Source organism: Cricetulus griseus, unplaced genomic scaffold, assembly GCF_003668045.3.
Source record: "Cricetulus griseus strain 17A/GY unplaced genomic scaffold, alternate assembly CriGri-PICRH-1.0 unplaced_scaffold_2, whole genome shotgun sequence".
NCBI lineage: Eukaryota > Metazoa > Chordata > Mammalia > Rodentia > Cricetidae > Cricetulus > Cricetulus griseus.
In genome coordinates this window covers 1,783,889-1,795,276 of record NW_023276919.1, presented here as the reverse complement: position 1 = coordinate 1,795,276, position 11,388 = coordinate 1,783,889, and the positions used below count along the sequence as shown (strand labels likewise).

The 11,388-nt window shown below is 40.9% G+C and overlaps 1 protein-coding gene across 1 annotated transcript in view; it reads left to right on the top strand.

Annotated features, from left to right (window-relative positions):
• Positions 1-587: 587 nt before the first annotated feature.
• The window catches only part of LOC118237700 (ribosomal RNA-processing protein 7 homolog A-like), an 82,825-nt gene continuing 72,024 nt past the window's right edge, over positions 588-11,388 (top strand). The window contains 1 exon segment of the mRNA XM_035453759.1: positions 588-935. Within this exon segment, the coding sequence (XP_035309650.1) occupies positions 588-935 (348 nt within the window).

Genomic DNA, 11,388 nt, shown 5'->3' with positions numbered 1-11,388 from the left:
TCCTGGGTTGGCAGATGGACATAGAATGCCACTGGGCTTTGGCGTGTCTGAGAATGCCGTGAGGATGAATGGAATCAGAAACAGCCCCTGACCTCCATGGGCTAGCAGATGGACACAGAACTGCTACTGGGCATAGGTGTGTAGGAGAACCCCTTCGAACTCGGTTCTGGAGCACAGATCACTGATGTCAGATGACTCTACGTAGTTACTGCGAATGGAACCAGAAACAACCCCTGAACTCCATGGGCCGGCAGATGGGTACAGAAATGCAAATTGGCCTCTGTGTGTAGGATCTCCCTGCCAAACCTGTATCTGGTGCACAGATCACTGGTGTTAGATGACTCTAAACAATGACGATGAATGGAAGCAGAAACAGCCCCTGACCTCCAAGGCCAGCAGATGGACACAGAACTGCCACTGGGCCTCGGCCTGATGGAGACATCGCCAAATTTGGATCTGGTACACAGATCACTGGTGTCAGATGACTATAAACAGTGATGATGAATGGAACCAGAAACATCCCCTGACTTCCATGGGCCTGCAGATGGACACAAAACTGCCACTGGGCTTTGTAGTGTGGGAACCCAATGCAGATTTTGGATCCTGGGCCGGCAGATGGAATAATAACTGCCATTGTGACTCTGCGTGTAGGAGCTTGCCAAGGAACTCAGATCCACCGCAGAGATAACTGGTGTCAGATGACTCGAATCAGTGAAGACGAATGGAACTGGAAAAATAACCTGATTTACCTGGCACGGCGGATGGATACAGAACTGCCACTGGGCCTCAGTGTGCCATATGCTGCCGCCGAACTCGGAACCAGGGCCAGCATATGGATGAAGAACTGCTACTGGGGTTTGGCGTGTCGGAACCCGCCACAGAACTTGGATCCTGAGCCAACAGTTGGATGTAAAACCCCCACTAGGATTTGGCAGGTCAGATACCAACATAGAACTCGGATCCTGGGATGACAGATGGATGCAGAACTGACATTGGGGATCGTAGTTTCAGAGCCTGCCTCTGAACTTGGATTCTGGGCCAGCAGTTTGATGCAGAAATGCCACTGAGATTTGTCGTTTTGGAGCCCAACACAGAACTTGGATCCTGAGCAGATAGATGGATGTAGAACTGCCACTGGGATTTGGAGTGTCAGAGCCCCCTGCAGAACTCCAATCAGGAACACAGATCACTGGTGTCAGATGACTCTAAGCAGTGTCAATGAATGGAACCAGAAACAGCCCCTGGGTTACCTTGGCCAGTGGATGGACACAGAACTGACACTGTGCCTTGGCATTTCAGACCCCGTTGCCGAACAGCATTGAACGGTTTTTCCACGGTAACAGTAGGATCTAGATTCCCTTAAACATACGATATAATTCCAATGATGGTGGCTGAAGGGTGCTCAGGTCTCAACATCTCAGAAGACAGAGTCAGCCTTAACTCATCGACAATTGTGGAACAAAAAATGCCCGAACCGTTGATACAATGCAGGGGTCCGAAAAGTGGAAGAAAAAAAACGCCTAAATGCATAATTCTGAAACCCACAGGTGATTCAGGCAATGTGGTGGTGGACATCTTCCTTGGTAAACACACTGACTTTTTGCATTGTTTCACCATTTGGTCAGTCCCAGAAAAATATCTCTGCGATGTCCCACTCAACCAAGCCTGGGTATGGAGAGAGTTCACAGAGAGAGACCCTCCATGGCTTTTACAACTCCAGAGTTAGTCATTTGTGTAAGAGAAAGGGGAACTCGCTATGGAATTGGAAACCTGAGCAATGGAACGCAACTCTTAGAATGTCCATGAACTTTAGATTTTCTGACATGGTTTGAGCAGGTGAAGGGGGAGACAGTAGAAGAGATGAAGTGGGTCAGAGGAAGATACCAGAGAGAAGACAGCAGAGAGGAATCTTAAGGTGACAGATAGAATAATAGATCAGGTGTGGGAAGTGATCTGTCTTTTAAAGGGTCCTTTAAATCTGCCTACAGTGATCCATGGAACCCAGGACTGAACAGAGTACTGGCTGAGTGAGTGCACCCTTCCAGGTGTCATGGGTAGGTAGCCAGATGCCAGGACCTTCATTCTCACCTGCATTTATTATAGAAATTTGGGGTCCTAGACTTGGCAACATTGGGAATAACAATGTCGAATTCTCAAGACAGCTTCTTTTTGATGAAAGGGCATTGACCAACTTTGGGGGCCGTAGAATACTGAGGTTCTACCACACACTGGAGTACCTGGTTGCCCTACGGATTTCCTGAATTTGTGGCTCTGTCTTGGGCATCCTAAGCCTCAGCAGATATCAGCAGTATATGAGATGAGGTTAAGTTCATAGAAGAAAATATTTCTTAATTCCAGGTGACAGAGGGCTACATGGTCAGATGAGGGAGGGTTTTCCCAGGGAAAAGTACTAGATGAGGAGGAGAGGAATATGCAAACATTGAGTGAATTTTTGGACATTTTTGCATTTTTGCATTGGAACATACAAGAAAACTTTGGGTTTGCCGAAAACATAAATTGGATACATTTCATCTGCCTTTTTTGATACAAGCAACTTGACTGAAAGCATTCACATATTTGAAAAAGAAGGGTATCTCCAGGACAATATAAAAGCACCTTAATTTTGCCATTTTAGAGTGGTTTAGTCTGACAGAGAGAGAGAGGAACATACACAGCAAGCGAGACACATACAGACATACACAGAGAAACAGTGACAGTGAGTGAAAGAGAATTAGTGATGAAAATTCAGACATACAGAGAGACACACAGACAAACCATGCTTTAGTGTAGGCTGTGATATTTGAGTGCCAGGTCCAATAGTGGGTCCTCTCATACTCAGGAATGATGTTCTCTCTGAATCATGAAGTTGTCTTGCTTCTGACATCATTTGCTGCACCCAAGTACCTGTATTCCAATGATCCTTCAATGTAATCTAAGATATGGAATTTATACCTTCTTGGAAGAAGCTACCATGCAAAACTCAAATTTCATTCAGTAGTGTGTGTCTTTTCATTTTCGTATTCCATTAAGGCACAACCAGGGGAATATGACCTTACTCCATAAAAACATTTGAACAGTTTTTCCAAGGTAACAGTTGCCTTAATCATAAGATGTATTTCCCATGGGCCAGGATCAAGAAGGCTTGGTACTCCCGATCTCAGAACTCAGAATCAGCTTGAAATCATGGGCAAGGCCAGAACCATATGCCTGAACATTCACGTCGACATAGAATACCAAAAATTTGAGGGAAGATACTGGCAAAGGCATAATTCTGAAAACACAAATGATTCAGTGAATGTCTTGGTGAACCTCATCTTTGGGATATACACCCACTTGAAGGGGTGTCTCAACATTTGGTCAGTCTGAGAAAATGATCTCTGCGGATTCCCAGGATCCAAGCATGAGCAGAGAGAGTGGTCACAGAGATAGAACCTCGCTGGTTTACTCAGCAATAGTGTTGGCCTTTTGTTTATGTTGAAGGGGAAATTAGTACATGGAAACTGAACACAGAGCAATGGAACAGCTACCATATAAATTCCGTGAAGCGAGGATTTCAGACAGGGTGGGAGAGGATGTGTTGGGGAGACAGGAGAAGAGACGAAGAGGCTCAGAAAATTAGCAAAGAACAGATAGCACATATGAAGTGGAAAGGGTGAGACAGAGAGAGAGAGAGACAGAGAGAGAGAGAATAGGAGAGCACAAGTGGGTGGGATCTGTCTTTTAATGGGGTCCTTTAACGATACCTGAAGACTTAGTAACCCTGAAAGCTAGACTGTACAGAGTACTGCCTGAGTGAGTGAAACATGCCAGGTGCCTTGGACAGGTCAGCCTGTTGCCAGCAACTATCATTACTACTTTCGCTAAATACAGAATGGTGGGTGTTATAAATCGCAATTTTGGGATTAAGGATACCGAGTTCTCTAGATTGCATCCTGCTGAAGTAGGGCATTGACCATCATTGGGAACCAGAGAATGTTGTGGTACTAACACATCCTGGAGTATCTGTTGTTCCTTCCTTGGACAGGCCAGGTAGCACTCACTCAGGTCTCCTAGAACTCAACAAATGTCAGCAGTGTAGGAGATGAAGTAAACTTTAGAAACAAAAGGGTTTCTGAAGTCCTGTATCAGAGCGGAGAATGGACAGATGATGGAGTGATTCACAAAAGAGAGATCCCAGATGATGAATAAAGGAATATGGGATCATAGTGAGGATGAATACTATTTGTCTGGAGTGCATCTTTGGACCTGTTTACATGGGTCCCATTCAGCTCCCTGGTACTTACAGGGATATTTTGGGTTTACCGAAAACATAAATTGGAGACATAAGTTGCCTCTTTATGATAGAAGCTACTTGGCTGAAAGAATTCTCATTTTGTAATGTGAAGGGTATATTTCATCCAATAAAAAGCAACTTAATTTTTCTATTTTAGAGAGGTTTAGCATGCTCTTCAGTACTAGAACAGAGAGACAGAAAGACAGAGAGAGATAGGCAGAAAGAGAGAAGAGAGAGAGAGAGAGACATACAAAGGACATAACAAAGCTCACTTTAGGGGCAGACCAGTCCAGACAAGTATAGCTCCAAGTATTCTCCAGGGTGCAGATGTAAATCTAGAGGACCAGACTGAGAGTGAGACAGACAGACAGGAAAGAGAGAGAGAGAGAGAGAGAGAGAGAGAGGGAAAGAGAGATAGAAAGAGACTTTGGTTTATGTAGCCGGCATTTACATTGCAAAGCAGGTATAATTATAGACTACCACCCAGTGTGTAGAGACATATACATAGAGACAGAGAAGTGAGATACAGAGATACACAGAGACTGAGACAGAGACAGGGTGTGATAGAGAGAGTTGGAGAATGAAATGAGAGACAGAGAAACAGAGACAGGCCAAGGCCTATTGTCGGCAAGGATAAGTGCATATCACATACAGAGAAGGCTCCGAACATACTCAAGGATGATGCTGTCTCTGCCTAATGAACTCAGATCTGCTGCTGACATCATCTCATGCACCCATATTTCTGAAGTCCAATGATTTTTCAATCTAATCTAAGTAATGGAATTTAAGCATTCCTGGAAGAAATTAACAATGAAAAACTCACCTATTTTAAAGAAATATGATTCTTTTCTTTTTCTTATTCCATTGATGTACTTCTTAGGATATTTGATATTCCTCAACAAAAAGGGCATTAATCGGTTTTTCTGCAGTAACAGTAACTACTAGATTCCATTAAAGATAAGATATAATTACAATGTATGTGGCTGAAGGAGACTCGGTATCCAACATCTCAGAATATGGAATCAGGCTTAATTCATCGACAATTGGGGAACAAAAAATGCCGGAGGAGTTGAGACGACACAATGGTCTGAACAGTGGAGGGGGAGAAACTCCCAAAGACCTAAATCTGAAACCCACAAGTGATTCAGCGAATGTAGTGGTGGACCTCATCCTTGGGAAACACACTGTCCTGATGTGGTGTTTCAACGTTTGGTCAGTCCCAGAAAATATCTCTTCGATGTCCAGCTAAACCGAGCCTGGTTATGGAGAGAGTTCACGGAGAAATAGGCTCCATGGCTTTGACAGCTCCAGAGTTGGTCATTTGTTTAAGTGGAAGGGAATCCTCGCTATGGAGACAGAATCCTGAGCAATGGAACATGAATCTTAGAATGTCCATGAACTTTAGTTTTTCTGACAATATTGAAGATGGTGAGTGGGGGAGACAGAAGAAGAGATGAAGTGGGTCCGAGGAAGATACCAGATAGCAGCTAGCAGAGAGGAATTGGAAGGTCACAGAGAAAAGGCCATCAGAACTGAGTAGGCATCTGTCTATTAAAGGGGTTCTATAGCCCTGTCTGCTCACTTAGTACCCATGGAACCCTGGACTGAACACAATAGTGGCTGAGTGAGTGCACCCTTCCAGATGACATGGGGAATTAGCCTGATACCATGAACTTTCACTCCCAAAGTCACTGATTATGGAAATTTGGCATGTTATATTTGCATCTTTAGGAATAAGGATCTCAAGTTCCCAAAACTGCTTCTTATTGATGATGTGACATTGATCATCTCGGGGGGGGGTTGGGAATAGTGTGATAATACTACATCTTGGATTACCTGATTGCTCCATGGAATTTCAGAATGTATGACACTGTCTGGGGCATCCTAAGCCTCGGCAGCTGTCAGCAGTGTAGTAGATGAAGTTAAGTTCAGAAAAAAGTATTTAGGTGGGACCCGGCATGCCGGTACTCTGCGGACACCAGGGTAACAGTGACACAACCATCCACAAGTAGTGGACTGACATGAGGATATTGGATCTGTTTCCATCTACCAGAAGGGAACTTTGGTCCCACACCCACCAGGAGAACAAGGAAAACTTGCTACACCCACCAGAAGAAATGATGAGAAGAGGACAAGGTAAAAGCACATCCAACAACAGAAAACCCAATTTGACACCACCAGAGACTAGGAACCATACACAAGTAAGACCTCAACATCATAATGCAGATGAACCAGAAGAGAATGACCTAAAAACATCTTCAGAAAAATCATAGAGCACCTCAAAGAGGACCTCAAAGAGGACATGAGAAAATCCCTTAAAGAAATGGAAGAAAAAATAAACCAAAAATAAAAGATATCAACAATTGAATCAAGAAAACAGTTCAAGATCAAAAACTGAAATAGAGAAAATAAAGAAAGCACAATCTGAGAGAATGCTGAAAATAGAGAAGCTGGGTAAAAGATCAGGAAATACAGATGTAATCATAGCCAACAGAATACAAGAGATGGAAGAGAGAAACTCAGGAGTTGAAGACACACTAGTGGAAATAGATTCATCATCCAAAGACAATCTTAAGTCCAACAAATACCTAACAAAAAAGATCGAGGAAATTTGGGATACCGTGAAAAGACAAAACCTAAGAATAATAGGTATAGAAGAAGGTGAAGAATTCCAACTCAAAGGCTCAAAAAACATACTCAACAAAATCATAGAAGAAAATTATCCCAACCAAAAAAAAAAAAACGCATGCCAATGAAAATACAAGAAGCCTACAGAACATCATATAGACTGAACTAAAAAAGGACACCTCACCAAATAATAATCAACACAGCAAGCATAAACAAGAAAGAGAAAATATTAATAGCAGCAAAGGAAAAAGTGCAGTAACATATAAAGGCAAACCTATCAGAATCACACCTTACTTTTCCTTGGAAACTCTGAAAGCCAGAAGGTCCTGCATAGATATTCTACCTACACTAAGAGACCATGGATGCCAGCCCAGAATACTATACCCAGTAAAGCTTTCAATCTTTATAGACAGAGATAAGAAGATATTCCATGAAAAACCAGATTCAAACAATACATATCCACCAATCCAGCCCTACAGAAATTACTGGAAGGTAAACTGCAATCCAGGAAAGTTAACTACAACCAGAAAATCATAGGCAATAATAATCCCAACTTGCCAACTGTCAAAAGAAAAAAGGGATAGAATCCCACACATAATCTTTCCACCATCAACAATTCAAAAACAAACAAGTATAAACAATAATCAATGTTCATTAATATCCATCAACATTAATGGTCTTATCTCCCCTATAAAAAAGACACAGATTAGCAGAATGGATAAGAATCCTTCCTTCTGCTGCATACAAGAAACACACTTCAACCTCAAAGACAGACAGTACCTAAGAATTAAATGTTGCGGAAAGATCTTCCAATCTAATTGACCCAAGAAATAAGTCGAGGTAGCAATCCTAATATCCAATAAATTGGACTTTAAACTAAAATCAGTCAAGAGATGAAGAAGGTCATTTCCTACTCATAGCAGGAGAAATACATTAGGATGAAATCTTAATACTGAACATATATGACCCAAATACAAAGGCATCCACGTTTGTAAAAGAAAATTTACTACAACTCAAACCACACAAATAAACACACACACTTTTAGTGGGAGATTTCAATACCCCACTCTCACCACTGGTCAGGAACAGCAGACAGAAACTTTGTAAAGAAGCAAAAGAAATAATAGAAGTTATGGCACAATTGGACTTAACAGATATGTATAGAACATTCCACCCAAATACAAAGCAATTTACCTTCTTCTCAGCGCCACATGGTATATTCTATAAAATCGATCACATACTTGACAACACAGCAAAGCTCAACAAGTACAAAAAAATTAAAATGACCCCCTGTGTCTTATCAGACAACCATGCTTTAAAATTAGAAATCAACAACAAAAACTACAGAAAAACTACAAACTCATGGCAATTAAGTAACACAATATTACACAATTAATGGGTCCAGGAAGAAATAAAATGAAATTAAAGATTTCCTAGAAGTCAATGAGAATGCGGACACAACATACCCAAACCCATGCGATACTTTGAAAGCAGTGCTAAGAGGAGAGTTCATAGCGCTAAATGCCCACATGAAGAAACAGGAGAATAATCACACTAGAGATTTCAGCATAACTGAAAGCTTAAGAAAACAAAGAAGACAATAAACCCTGGAGGATCAGACGTCATGAAATAATCAAATTGAGGGCCGAAATCAATAATATGGAAACTAGGAGAACAATACAAAGAATCAATATAACAAAAAGTTGGTTCTTCGAGAAAATCAACAAGATAGACAAAACTTTATCCAAACTTACCAAACAACAAAGAGTGAACAGGCAAATTAATAAAATCAGGAATAAAAAGTGTGTCATAACAACAGACACAGAGGAAATGCAGAGAATCATCAGATCATACTGTGAAAACTTATATTCCCCAAAATTTGAAAATCTAAAGGAAATGGACAATTTTCTGGACAGATTTCACTTTCCAAAATTAAATCAAGTGTAGATAAGCAACATAAATAGACCTATAACCTCTAATGCAATTGAAGCAGTCATTAGAAGTCTCCCAACCAAGAAAAGCCCAGGGCCAGATGGCTTCAGTGCAGATTTCTGCCAGAAATTCAACGTACAGCTAATATCAAATCTCCTCAAATTATTCCACACAATAGAAGCAGAAGGGTATGAGTACACAATAACCTTCATACCCAAGCCACAAATAGATAAAACTAAGGAAGAGAACTACAGACCAATATCCCTCATGAACATTGATGCAAAAATTCTCAATATAATATTGGCAAATCGAATCCAAGAACACATCAGAGAAATCATCCATCCCGATCAAGTAGGCTTCCTCCTAGGAATGCAAGGATGGTTCAGCATACGAAAATCCATCAATAAAATACACCATATAAATAGACTGAGGAGAAAATATCACATGATCATCTTAATACATGCTGAAAAATCCTTTCACAAAGTCCAACATCCCTTCATAATAAAGGTCCAGGAAAAATCAGGGATAACAAGAACATAACTCAACATAATAAAAGCAATATACAGCAAGCCAACAGCCAACATCAAATTAAATGGAGAGAAACTCAAAGCAATTCCTCTAAAATCAGATACAAGACAAGGCTGACTGCTCTCTCCATACCTCTTCAATATTGTCCTTGAAGTTCTAGCTAGAGCAATAAGAGAACAAGAGGAGATCAAGGGAATACAATTAGAAAAGGAAGAAGTCAAACTCTCACTATTTACAGATGATGATAGTCTAGATAAGTGACCCGAAAAACTCAACCAGGGAACACCTACAGCTGATAAACACCTTCAGCAAAGTGGCAGGATACAAAATTAACTCAAAAAAATCTGTAGCCCTACTAGATACAGGTGACACATTGGTGGAGAAAGAAATCAGAGCATCATCACCCTTGTAAAATTGCCAGAAACAACATAAAATACCTTGGAGTAACACTAACCAAAAAGTGAAAAAACTGTACCATAAGAATTTTGAGTCTTGAAAGAAGGAAATTGAAAAAGATACCTGAAAATGGAACGATCTCCCATGCTCTTGGATAGGCAGGATCAACATAGTAAAAATGGCATACTTGCCAAAAGTAATCTATAGATTCAATGCAATCCCCATCAAAATCGCAACACATTTCTTCACTGACATTGAAAGAAAAATATACTTTTTTTCTTTATTCTTTTTTTGGGGCATTTAGAGATAGGTTTTCTTTGTGTAGCTTTGGAGTCTATCCTGACACTCGCATTGTAGACCAGGCTAGCCACGAACTCACAAAGATCCACCAGCCTCTGCCTCCCGAGTGCTGGGAGTAAAGGTTTGCCCCAACAATGCCCAGCTGAAAGAACAATTCTCAACTTTATATGGAGAAACCAAAGACACAGGATAGCCAAAACAACCATGTACAATAGAGGAACTTCTGGAGGCATTACCATCCCTAACTTTGAGCTCTATTACAGAGCTATAGTCCTGAAAACAGCTTGGGATTGGCATAAAAGTTGACAAGTAGGACAAGGCAATAGAGTTGAAAACCCTGATATTAAACCACACACTTATTAACAGCAAATTTTTGACAAACAATCCAAATAAATATGCTGGAACAAAGAGAACATCTTCAACAAATGGTGCTGGCATAACTGGATGCAAACATGTAGATAGACCCAAGCCATTCGCCCTGCACAAACTTAACTCAAAATGGAAGAAAGACCTCAACTTAACCCCAGCCACACTGAACCTACTAGAAGATAAAGTGGGAAATACCCTTGAATTAATCGGTACAGGAGACCGCTTCCTGAACATAACACCAGTAGCACAGACACTGAGAACAACAATTCATAAATGGGACCTCCTGAAACCGAGAAGCTTCTGTAAGGAAAAGGACATAGTCTGCAAGACAAAACGACAGCCCACAGACTGGGAAAATTTAATCACCAACCCCACATCTGATAGAGGGCTGATCTCCAAAATATACAAAGAACACAAGAAGCTATTCTCAAAAACACCAAACAATCCAAATAAAATATGGGGTACAGAACTATATAGACAATTCTCAATAGAGTAATCTAAAATGGCTGAAAGACACATAAGAATATGTTCCAACATCCTTAACCATCAGGGAAATGCAAATGAAAACAACTCTGTGAAACCATCTTACTCTTTCAGAATGGCTAAAATCAAAAATACCAATCACAGTTTATGCTGGAGAGGATGTGGAGAAACAGGAACTCTCCACTGCTGGTGGGAGTGCCAACTTGTACAGCCACTTTGGAACTCAGTATGGCAACTCCTCAAGGAAATGGGAATGAGTCTACAACAAGATCCAGCAATTCTGCTCCTAGGCATAAATACAAAATAAGCACATTCATATAACAAGGATATCTGTTCAACCATGTTCATAGCAGCATTATTTGTAATAGCCAGAAACTGGAAGCAGCCTAGATGCCCCTCAGCTGAAGAATGGATACAGAAAATGTGGTACATTTTCACAATGGAGTACTAATCAGCAGAAAAAAACAATGGAATCTTGA